Source organism: Pongo pygmaeus, chromosome 16, assembly GCF_028885625.2.
Source record: "Pongo pygmaeus isolate AG05252 chromosome 16, NHGRI_mPonPyg2-v2.0_pri, whole genome shotgun sequence".
Classification (NCBI taxonomy): Eukaryota; Metazoa; Chordata; class Mammalia; order Primates; family Hominidae; genus Pongo; species Pongo pygmaeus.
The window spans coordinates 47,914,930-47,926,966 of record NC_072389.2 but is presented as its reverse complement, the minus strand read 5'-3'; the positions used below and the strand labels follow the sequence as shown (position 1 = coordinate 47,926,966).

The window sequence follows — 12,037 nt, the reverse complement described above, 5'->3', positions numbered from 1 at the left end:
GCATGTCAGAGCCCTTCTGTCCATCGTTTCCTGTGCCTTATCTCTGCCCACCCCCTCCCTCACTCCATTCCCTTCTATGTCCTCTTTCTATTTACCCTGTCTCCCATAGAAAACCCTCCAGGACACTAAAACTTCAGCTCCTGCTCCCCATAATCCCCTCCCCCAGCAGAGCCTGCTCCCAGCAGGGTTCTCGGTCCACCCTACCTGGTGGTCGCCACAACATCCTTCCTCAGTTGCTGCAGGTATTCTCGGCGTCTGCTGGGCAAGTCAAGATCCCAGATGAAGAGATCTTTGTTGGGCAGGAGACTCAGTTGTTTCTGAGGGCTAAGGCTTCGCGTCCGGCAGAAGTTCCCAAGTCGCTCAGCCCGCTCTCTCCTGAGGGTCTCAATGGCCTTTTTTTGCCTGAGGCAAAACATGATTCGCTGAAGCTGGCCCTGAATGTCCTTCACATTAAGATCTATCTCTGACCCCTGGAAGATCCCAGAGATGAACCAGGGCAGAGGAAACATCAAGCCATTAGCTTTCTTGGGTTCTCTTTCCTCACAGCCCACCTCCTCCCCTCCCGACTCCAGGCTGGGGGTCCTTACCGTGCATAGAGCTCCTTCCAGGTGGATATCACAGGTTCATCAGCAGCAAGCGCCTCCCCTGTCCCACTCTGCAGTACCTGGAGCAAGGCATCGGCCTCCCCAAAGCCGTGGTGCAGTTTCGCTTCTGTGAGTTCCACGCTGAGTGAGAGGTTCTGGGCCCCAACTTGCAGGGGGATCTGCTCCCTTTTAGACCACTTAGGATCCTGGCTGTGGTCATTAGGAGGTTGTGGAGGGCTCTGTTCCTGCTTTTCAGAGCTGAGATCACCGCTGGCCCCCAGCTCCTCCTCAGTCATGTCCAACCCCCCAGGTGAGCCCTTCTGAACCCCACACCAGTTACTAAATTTGTTATGCACTGGGAGGTCCCTCAGACTGTGGTGCTGGTGCTCAGGGGCCATGCACATCTGGCAACTGGAGCACAGTAACCCCTCAGGTTGGCAGGCCTGAGGGAGGCCCAAGGCGGAACCTTGGAGCCCTGCAGTATCAGTCAACTCAGAGACAGGGCAGGGGCTGAGGTGCTGGAGGCCTCCCCATGAAGGTCGGTCCAGAGTGCGTTGTGGTTCCCCTGGAGATGCTGAACTCTCACTTCCATTTTCTGTCCTGCTCCGCCACTGACTTGGCTCCCTACCGCTCAGTGGGCCATGCTCCGGGGAAGCCACCTCCTCAGGCACAAAGCTGTCGCCTAGCCTTTGGCTCCTGTGCCTCAGCGGTGGTAGCAGCAGTCTGCTTTGGACCCCGATAGTGGTCCTGGGCTGAAGCTGCTGAGGGTGCTGCCCTAAGAAACTAAATTGGAGTTTTGGACTCTGTTGTGGGCTGTGCGGGGAGTGCAACTCAAGGAAGGACCTCCCATTACTCCTTTGTAAGGAACTTCTACCTCTCTGGGAGCCACCTAACTCATCAATGGTTTGGGAATAATTATCCATTGGAGTCCTTGGGGCACCAACAGGGTCTGGGCTAGAGTCAAGCTTCTGGTGGCCTTCAACAGGGTGAGCTAAAGGGGCTGAGAGGGTCAAAGAGCCTGGGGAAAGACCCGGCTCTTGGGTGCTAGCACTAAGAGTGAGGATTGGGGAGGAGGCCCTGTCCACCAACAAAGCACTTGTGGGGCTCAGCTTCTTCTGGACTCTGGAGTCCCCAGGGTACTCGGAAGTACTGGGAAAGAGCCCTGGGGAATGAGGGGAGCTGGGACTGGGACTGCTGACAACTAAGCAATATGACTCCTCTGGCTGGGAGCTGGGAGGCAGGAAAGCATCAGAAACTGAGGGGCTCACAGAAGGAAGATGCTGCCCAAGGGGGGCTTTCTGAAACCTCAAGTGGGATGAGGGTATTGAAGGGCTCTGGGGCTTGTAGGGAGTGCCTTCTTCCTGAAGACACAGGAGCTGAGCCATTTTCTGTGCTGTTTCCTCTGCCTCTCTCTTCTGAGGTACCCCTGGCAAATCTCCCTCTTCTTGAGACACAGTCGAGGTATCTGAGCCCAGCCCTTCAAGGATCACATTGGCTCCCTGAGATTCGGCCTCTGAAGTCTGGAGGCACAGGGTGGGTGAGACGAGGTCAGTCTGGCTGCCCTCATCCACAGTGGTCTGAGTAGAGCCATCCATCATCAGGGCCTGTGGGGCTTTATCTGGGATGTCCCTCTTGGTGTTCTGCTCCCTTCTGGCCACACCTGGATGGGAGAGACTCCCAAGCAGCTCTGAGGTACTGTGCAGGAGCTGTGAGAGGTGGAGAGACAGATTGTGCATGCTGGTCCATGAGGCCAGATCAGAGGCTGATACTACACTGGCTTCAGGCTGAGCAAAGGAGATGTCAGTGCTGCTCCAGTGGCACCTGCTGCCGACGGTCTGTGTGCCCTGTTCGAATGTGTTCGTCCTGGTCTGTCCCACAGGGCAGCCTGCCTCTGATGGATACAACAGCATAATCTCATCCACTGGACCCGCAGCACGTCCTTCAGCCAAGGGGGGCTTACTCCTCAGACAGTCTGCTTCACCAGAAGGGCCCCTGAACTGAGGTCTTCTGTCATGACCCAAAGTCGGGGCTACTCCTTCAGGGCTCATCAGGATGTGTGGGTCTCCTAAGGCAATCGAAGAACTCCCTCGGAACACTTCCCAGGCCTCATTTGAACCTTGGGCATTCTCAGTGCTGCTGTGTGTGGTTGACAGATCACAAATATTGGCATAAGTGCTGAGGTGGGAGTGGAAAGGGGAGTTCTGGTCTTCTAGGCCATTGTCCATGCTGGAGCACCGGGCCACATTTGATGGTGTCAGCCCCTGGGGCTTCTGGCTGCAAGAAACATCGACTGCACTGCCAGACACATATTGCTTCCAGCTGATACGTGCAGGCTCCTCTGGACGCCAGGGCAGCGCATAGGGATTGATGTCACTGGAGCCGAACTGCAGCATTCCTTTGTCCATCTGAGAGCGCCAATTTTCTGGCCTCACCTGGACACCCAGTTTCTCTGGCTTTCCCTGTTGGGCTTGTTCCAAAGTACCAGACATCCAGCTGGTCATGAAATCAGGGGTTGGCATGTGTGTGAGAGTGGAAGGCATTGGATAAGGAGGGGTGGCAGGCTTCAGGGGCCTGTGATCGGTAGTGCCATCATCCAAGCGAGATGAGGCTTTCTGACTGCTGTCCTCAGCCTGCAGAGATGTTCTTGCCACTGACTTTCCTGAGGAATAGCCCCTGAGATGTGAGTTCCACAATTTGTTAGGCCCCTGTGTATCTTCGTCTGTAGGGGAAGGAGGCTCCACACTCAAGTTCAGCTCCTGAAGAGAACGAGAAGAGCTGACAACTGAGAACTGTGGTGTGGGGGAGGACCTGGAGTGCTTGGGGCCAGAGAAGACTGCAGTCACAGGAAGTGAGCCCCTGTGGTTGGGCGCTGGCTGCTCTCTGCCAGTGTAGAGGTGGCCAGGCCTCTGAGCAGCAGGCTGTGGTGTTTCATTTTGCCTCAAGAACACAGTGGCTGGGTCTTTGAAGCCCTGTGATAAAATCTTGGATACAGGAGGCTTGGCCATAGCCACCTCCTCTCTCCCAGCATCTAAAATCTGACAGCGATCTAAGCCATCTTCACCAGAAGGAGGGGGATTGACACCCTGGGCGAAGGCTTCACCACCACCTGAAGCCTGCTCTCTGTGCTGCTCTTCTTCCTGCCAGAGACTGTCTTCCTGGGGGCTGCAGGTATGTTTTAACCTTGCTACAAACTTGGCTTGGGAATCCAAGCAATTGTGATCCCTCAACTCAGTGGAAAATTGCGGCTTTTCCAAAAAACATCTGGTGGTATTTTCTAAACATTCATGCTGTGGCTCTGCCACCAACTTGCTCTCAGCAGAACCTTCACTTAAATCCAGGGTGTGTGGTCCCTGAGTTGTTGCAGGTGGTTCTGGATTGGTTTGACACACCTGTGCATTCTGGTCACCTACAGAGCTGTCCCTAAACTGCCTCAGTGGCTCAGAGTACATGCCTGCAGGGAAAGAGGCAGCCTCAAGCTCTGTGCTTGCTTGCTTCTCAGCAACCTTTTTCTCAGGAATCCCTATTAATCCTATGCTTCCATCAGTAGCTGAGTGGCTGAAGGAACTTGTCCTCACATCAGGGGCAGAAGGGGATCTGCAGCCTGGAGTTCGAGATAGGACAGCAGCCACAGTAGAAGGCTCACAAGTGCTGCTCTCTGTTAGCCTAAATTCCCTATTAACATCTTTGGGCTCAAGGCCATGTGTCAAGTGCACATCAGGTCCCCTAGAGGAGATCTCGCCTGTCTCATCCATTTCATAGGCCCTGGAAGGTACTACACAGGGTGGGTGGATAGTATGTGGGGCAGCCTTGAAAGGCTCCTTCCCTAGGTCACCATCTCTAAAACACAGTAAAGTAGAGGAATGGGAGGAATAAGCATGAGTAGCAACAGGCTGAGAACTGCATGGCTGTCGGCAAGGAAGAGTTCTGCTCTCTTTTCCTCTAGATGGGCTGAGAGTCCTGCTGCCTTCAGGGTTCCTTGAGAAGACAGGGCCATCTAAAGCTTCCCTTGGGTGTCTGCACGGGGCTCCCTCCCCAATTCCCTCAGGATTTGGGCTTGGTCTTTGATCTGGCAGTGGAGTTGGCCTGGAATGTTTGCTGCCAGCCCTGCAGACTTCTGTCAACCCAGACCCAACACTCTCCTTCCACTTCACACACTGCTGTGTGGGAGCTTCTCGTTCAACCCTTGTCAGAGCTCCAGGCAGAATGGTATCTTGTTTGGGACTTGCCCTACCTTCTTCAAAGCCAGTAGAAGCCTCAGGGCATTGGACATGGTCTTGCTTAGGCCCTGAAGCACTTGTAGAATTCTGAACATCACAGGTCACAGACTGACTTTCAAAATGGGCTGTTTTTTCTCCCTGTGCAGTCACTAACAAATTATCTGAAACTTCTCCGTATGTGGTGTCTAGAGTTCTGGGTTCCTGATGCTCTGGGCTGCTGTCCTGACTGCCAGGGGGTATGCCCTCTGCAGTCTCCTGCAGAACTGACTGACTTAGCTCATGCAGAGTCACTCTAGGATCATCGCAAGGGGCCTGAGAAGATAAGGCAGCCACTACCTTCTTTGATACTATCCTCCTGACCTCCTCCACAGGTGCTGAAGAACGAGGACTGTCTGGGGCCAAAGGATCAGCCGAGGAAGGTGTTCTGGTTGCATCTTTCTTTTTCTCTATGATTTCAGAAGAACTAGAGTGACATATAAATGGTTCACTTGCTCCCGCAAACTGCTTCAGTTCTCCAGTACGATGTTTTCTGTCTAGAGCAGGAGCAGCATGGGAGAAAGCCTGCACAGGATCCCACAGCTCTCTGTCAGTTTCTGTATTGGGCAGAGATTGAAAGCTGTCTGCAGACAGAGATGTGGCCTGGACTTTCCTCTCATCAGGTAACAGATCTATCTGCCCTGCTTCAGCAGACAGAGATGCCACATGAAATCCCGGTGCTTCACCCTCATTCCTGGTCTGGTCTGATGATGACTGGTCTATTTGTTTACACTGAGGCCTGCCAGCAACCCTTGAAGAACATTCAGGTTCTAGTAAAGTTTCACAGTAAGAAAGGACCGTGCCCCTGGCCACAAAGTCATTAAGCTGCTTTCTCTGGGCCTTTGCCTGTCTGATCTCCTCCAAGATGGCCAGGCACATGGATGCATGATCAGAGGGCTCCAACAGCCTAGGCTCTGGACTGGGCACCCTCGGCAGGGAAACAGGTGCTAAGGAAACACTGCTGGTCATTCCAAGGTCCGAGGTCTCCTCTGCCTTCTGCCTTGGCTTGCTGGCTTGGTCATTATCCTCTTCCAAGGAGAAGCTGACCCTCTTTTCAGGCTGGCTAGAGACCTTGTTCAGTGAACTGACTCCTGTTTCTTTTTGTACAGCCACCTCGGCTTCAGAAGCAAAATCTTCGCTGGTACTGAAACCCAGCAAGGTGATTCTGAGGTCTTTTCCATGGTCTTGGGGGCTGGTGCTTGCTGAGATCCTGTCCTCTGTCCCCAGAGGAATGCTCTCTGGTACACCAGATTGACTATGAGATCCCACGGCCATAGATCGCACAGACCCACACCAGGCAGTGTGTGCCTCAGAGGAACACTCTCTAACGTTTCCTTCAGGGCTGTGGCTTCTGGTCTCTGTACTCTGATCCTGATGCTCTACTCCAGTTACCAAGGGACTGTTATGAATTTTCAACATTGTGAGATCCAGCACACAGTCAAGTGAAGAGATGCCTAGAGCAACAGGTACATGAAGACACCTTCTTGGCCACCTTGGAGAATTCAAGGGCAAGGTATTACTCAGGTCTTGGTGAAGAGGAGCTGTAGAGAATTCTGTCCGGCTTAGTAACGGGCTGACAGTTTCCTGGCTAAAAAATGTGTCCCTACAAAGCTGGCTGAGACTAGGAAATTTCTGAGTCACTTTATTTTCTTCCTGTAGGCTGCCTCCCCTTTGCATAGGCATTTCTTCAACTTTACCTTGAGCTTTTGGCTCTTCTTGGTTGGAACTACTTACGTGTTCAGCTACTTGGCTTTCCTGAAAACCTTTCACAGTCTCCAATTCCTGAAGACTTCCTAAGCCCCAAGGCTGCCCTTTGAGACTTGCTGATGCTTTTACAAACTGGCCATTATTCTCAGAAGACCTCTCTAGCCTGGGCTGCAATGGCAGAGCTCTAGCCAATGCTTTCATTCTCTGTGAGTGAAGAGAAGTATTGGTGAACTCTCTGCAAGTTGTGTGTTTCCCTAAAGAATCACAAATATCCCTGGCAGGTCTGCCCGATCCAGCTGGGTGGGTGTGCTCTCTCACAGATTCACTCTCTTGTACACCTTCCCTTGACCTGAAGGGGTTCACGGTGATTTTCTGGACCTGGGGATGGTTCCCAATGCTGTTAACCTCCATCTCTCCAGCTTCACTATCCCTAAAGACAGTATCATCTGTCTGTCTTGGAGAAGATGGCTGATCCTTAGAGGGCAAAGGGTTTCCAGAGCTGTCTGGCCTAAGGGCATGGTCAGTCTTCTCCTGTTCCTTCTGGTCCTGGAACACCAACTCCTTATCAATACCTGGTGTGTGGGAAGCATGAACCTGCTTATTCTGCTTAGATTCAATTTCTAAGATGCCATTTTCCAGCTGCATTACACTCCTAATTAGCCTAGCCATTTCATCAGTATTATTAACTCTTTTATTCTGTTTCTTTCCAGAAGGTTCTCCGTTGGGATTTAACATTTCTTGTGACTTTCCAGGGCCCTTGCATTCACTGGGGTTTCTTTCCTGAGGGCATGTAACTAACTGGAAACTTTCATAAGCAGGCTTTGTACCTGGAAGCTTAAACTCTTCTGAGCTATCTTTGGGATGAAGAGCTTTTTCAAGAAGCCCAGTTTCATTTTTCCCTTCCCACTTAGGGGTTGGACTCTCATCCTGGGCCACCATCACTGGGCTTCTTACTCTATGATATACTGATCTGGACTTCAAAAAAACAGCACTTTCCCCTGGCATGTCTTTCTCAAGGCTTACATTGATGGTCTGCCTCAGAACTGTATTCTGATCCAGCTCTTCTTCCTTGCGTGCCTCAGATTCGCAAAAGAGGAGGAGAGGCTTCCCAGACTCAGTGCTGTCTGAGGAAACACTGCAATGGGACTGAGCAGTGACCTCTCCTCCCTCAAGTGCTGGAAAACTGTGTTTTTTATTTAAAATTCCAACTTGATTCTCAAATTCACATACTTTTGTGCTGGTAGAGGGGAGAAAATGTCTGTTCTGAGTAACAGAAAAATAAACTGAATCATGGCTTTCTTCTGTAATATTTCCAGGGCATTTACCTGATTCTCTGATGACTTCCTTGGTATTCAGATCAACTGGTATCTCAGCTGTGACCTGCTGAGATGAGGCAATCTTAGAATTCTGGTTTTGTAACAGCACTGGCAAATGATTCGTCAAATAAGCATCTTGGAGAGCTTGGTGGTTGTGACCAAAGCCCCAGGCTTCCCTGGGGGGTGGGGAAGTTACCCTTACTTCTCTGCAAGCTGGAATCTCTAAGGCAGTTTCTGTCAGGGCATCCCTGCTTTTGGTCACATAGAATGTTTCCAAGAGGGGGGGCTGCAGGGAAGATGACAATGGATTCCAGGGAGCAGAGTGAAGGTATAGCTCTGGACCTGAAGGAAAGGCAAAGGAAACATTTATGTGTCTTCTAACTGCTTCCTTAGAGCTCTCCTGGCAATCTGTCTTCTCTTCCTCTAGTGGGTAGGGGCTGTCGGGACTTAATTGCCCTGGCTGGACTGCACTATTTTTCCTGAGAGCAGCCCAGCCTTGGGGCCAATGGTCTGCTTTGGTGGCTGTAGTGATATTACTGTGACAAGCGTTCTTCTGGAAAAAACATTCATGAGAGGAAGTCATCAGTCCATGTTTCCTGCAACTCTGAAGGCATTCTTCCAAGTTGTTCTGCTTGACTTCACATGCTTCTGTCATGGAATCTGGTATCATGTTCTCTGCTGCAAAGACCTGTGCATTTGTAGATCGAGAAGCAGACAATGATTCTAAGTCTGCCGAATAAGTTTCGTCATAACTCGCCTCTTTCTCACTAGTGCCAAAGAAATCTGAAACACTTTCTAATTTGGCATTTAAACTGTCCTGTTCTTTCTCTGCCCTCAAACGCCTGATTCTGGACAGATGGATTGGAAAGTTGTTGAGATTCAGATTGCTAGATACCCTAGGGCCAACTGGCAATAGAGTATCTCTTCCTTTGCTAGAAGATTGGGCCAGGGAACCAGAGTCTTCCTCAAGGTAGGGGAAAGCTGGCCTGGGCACTCCTATGGCCTCCAAAACAGGGCAAGAGAGTTCAAGGAGGTACTTTTGCTGAAGGGCAGACCAATCCCTTTCATGGGTGCTGTCTACATGAGGCAATGTGGTGGCAGAGGCAGCCAGCATGTTTGACACACTAGAATTGTGGGATGCTTCACAGCTGCCCTGCTGGGATGTGTCAGGGATACATCTGCCCTGAAAGGTGCCATCGGCTCCTGGTTGAATACGCCTTTTAATTCCCCAGAGAGACAGCCTAGACATATCAGAAGCAGAGGCTGTGTGCTCATCTCTTGCATTGCAGAGGAGCTCAGTACTGCCTTGGTGCAGTTTGGAGTTATATGGCAGAACCGTTTCTGCATCTGATGGCTTTAGTTCCTCAGTATTTGGCCAGTATCCAGGCTTCTCCCCCTTACAGGGGTGGAATTCCTGCACATCAGGACTTGGACATAAAGAACCCACTATTCCTGGGGGGCTGCTGGGGTTGATCTTAGAGTCACAGGAAAACCAGGAATCCATGGACATCAGTGGGCTCTCTCTTGAAAGCTGCATGCCTTGGAGAGAGTCAGCTTGTTCAGAGTAGCTTGGCTCTACCTGTGACTCAGCCTGCTCACAATGGGGTTGGAGCTCACAACAGGGTTGGAACTGAGGATCAAGGTAAAACGAACTGCTCATTGGCAGGACGGCATCCAGCCTAGCTGCTGTTCTGTAGTTGATGGGACCAAGCCTGCATATTGCCTCTTGGTCCATTACAGGCAGACTGGAGTCCTCCAGGTGCCAAAAAGTCTCTGTGGGTATCTCATCAGCTGAACCAGGGAAAGGTTCTTCTTGCTGATCTTCCCCTAGTTCTTCCTCAGCATCAATCAGGCTATCCAAGGAGAAGCTCCTGTGAGTTTGAGCAAGTAGGTCACTGTCTGAGGGTGCAGTGAAGCCCCTCACAGCTCTAGTTCTGGTCCTGGGTTGGCCATGATTGTTGGTGGGATGATTGCCCCCTAGCCTGTTTTTGGGGCTTTGGTACCTCTTCTCAGCCAGTGAGTCCTCAGATAGTTGGCTGTCATCACTTTCAGAGTTCTCTGGCTCTGGGAAATCCCACTTCCTCTCCTGAGGGTCCTCTGGCTTCAGTGGCTCTATCAGGGCTTTGGCATAGACACAAGAGAGAGAATCCACTGAGTAGTTGCTATCTGTGTCAGATAAATCATTGTCTTTTTCTCTTGAATGATCCACTACTGGGCTGAAATCTGTGAGTGGGGCCATGGTGTCTGGGTCTCTTGTATTTTGTTGTCTCTTCGAAGGAATGCCAAGAGGCAAGTGAGAGGACTTTTTGGTAATATTTCTGACCCTAGCTGCCAGAACCCTCTGATGCCTTTTTGATGCCCTGCTTGGAGAAGGTGGTTTGTATTCTGTCCAAAAAGTCTTGACTGCCTTTCCGTGCCCAACAGTCTGCCTGGGTCCATGAGGATACAAGGAATTGCAACTGGCTCCCTTAGCAGCCTTGTGGGTCCCAAGGTTCCCTTCTTTTCGCCACCCAGCTTGTGTGTGGCTAGGGTCTGCTAGTCCCTTTGCCCCTCTGGTCTGGGTAGCAGAGGTGAGGATCTTTGGCTCATGCCTTGGCTTTAGTTTGTTAGCCGATTTCCTCAGAGATGCTAAGCCCTGGCTCACCATCTGATGGGGCTGCTTAACCCCCATCTCCATTTCCTGGATGCCAACAGAGTTGGGACTCATGGTGAGGCAAGTGTCTGGAGCTGAGGCTGCCTTCATGGCCAAGGCTGCTCTGGCTGTGCAGGGCTGCCCATGGCCTGAGGAATGCAGGCTGTTCTTGTGGAGACACCCTGTCCTTCGAGGGTAGGAAGCAGCCTGCGGCAAACGCTCTTCTGATGATGTTTTCTCTGATGTTTGGTGAGTAGGGTCAGGCATAGGTGGTAATGTGGTAGAGGGATCCCAACTTAGGAAAATGCTGTGAAGACAAGGAAAGCTATTTCAGAAGACGTGAGAGGTACTACTTCCTGTGGACAGAAGGAGGTTAAAAACAAGGGCAATGTCACTGTCTCCTATTGACTTCAGAGCCACAGAAAAGCTCTCTAGGTATAAAAGGAAATTGTGGACTCTAGTCCTAGCTCTCCAAGAGACTCCAGGCCCACTCTGTTCCTCAATTTCTTCATCTTGTTAAAAAACCGAACTGAAGCTAATCACACTTGTTGGGAAAGCTTCCTATTAATAGGCAATATGAGGAATAGAGGAACAATTTAAATGGTATTATGAGGAACCAAAAGATAAATCTATAGAGTGATACACATTCTACAGAACTATAATTATCAATAATATGAAGAAATAAAAATAATGATTACAAACAAAGCAAGAAGAATGATTAAAAGAAACCTGAAAAACAACAAACAAATATAGCGTGTAAATCCTACTTGGATCTTGATTTGAAAAACCAACGGTTTCAATGCTGAACCATGTTAGAGAAAAAAGAGAGAGAAAAAAGAAAACTGTAAATAGTTTTGGGCAAGCAGAGAAATTTGAATATGGCCTAGGTTTTAGAATATATCAAATAATCTTAATTTTGGTAGCTGTCACAATAACATTGTGGTTACAAGAAAAGTCCATTTTTTTTTAGAAGTATATACTTAGAAATGTAGAATTAAAGTGACATGGTGTCTAGAAATTGCTTTAAAAAACTTCAGAAAATGGGAAGGTAGGCAAGTGTGTAAAGCCTAATAATTGCTGAATAATATCAGTGATACATATACTATTCTTCCAACTTGGCATATGTTTAAAATTTTTTCATAATAAAGTTTTTTTAAAAAGCCCACCTAGTACTTTGAAGACCAGAGAGGTGAGCAAACATAACACTAACGGACGTTAATTGTGAACATCCTATGGATAAGAACCTGTGCTAGGTCCTGAGGATATAAAGAGGTATAAGACACAAACCCTTGCTCCAAGGAGTCTGGGAGATAATACAGCCCTGCCTTGATGGCATGTAAGAAGTAATGGAGAAAAGAAACAAGGAAGGTCCCAACTTGAACCTGGGAGTCAAAAAGATAGCTCACTCACCAGGTGGGAGGTGGAGTTAGAAAGCTCACTTGATGTGGTGGGTCGGGGAGGGAGAGGGAGGGAGGTGGTGTAGGAGTCAAGAAGTCTGGTTACAGGCATGACAAGATTGAGGTGTGACATACAAGGAAATGTATA

At 49.9% G+C, this 12,037-nt stretch overlaps 1 protein-coding gene across 10 annotated transcripts in view; it reads right to left on the bottom strand.

The window, feature by feature from the left end:
• The window catches only part of STARD9 (StAR related lipid transfer domain containing 9), a 151,442-nt gene that overhangs the window by 32,096 nt on the left and 107,309 nt on the right, over positions 1-12,037 (bottom strand). For 9 of the 10 annotated variants that reach the window (XM_063652147.1, XM_063652149.1, XM_054452108.2 and 6 more), the window contains 2 exons: positions 588-10,799; positions 205-402 (listed from right to left, as the gene is read on the bottom strand). In XM_063652147.1, the coding sequence (XP_063508217.1) occupies positions 205-402; positions 588-10,799 (10,410 nt within the window). Of the gene's footprint in view, positions 1-204; positions 471-587; positions 10,800-12,037 lie in introns of those variants that run through there. The other variant, XM_063652154.1, reaches the window with a different exon arrangement.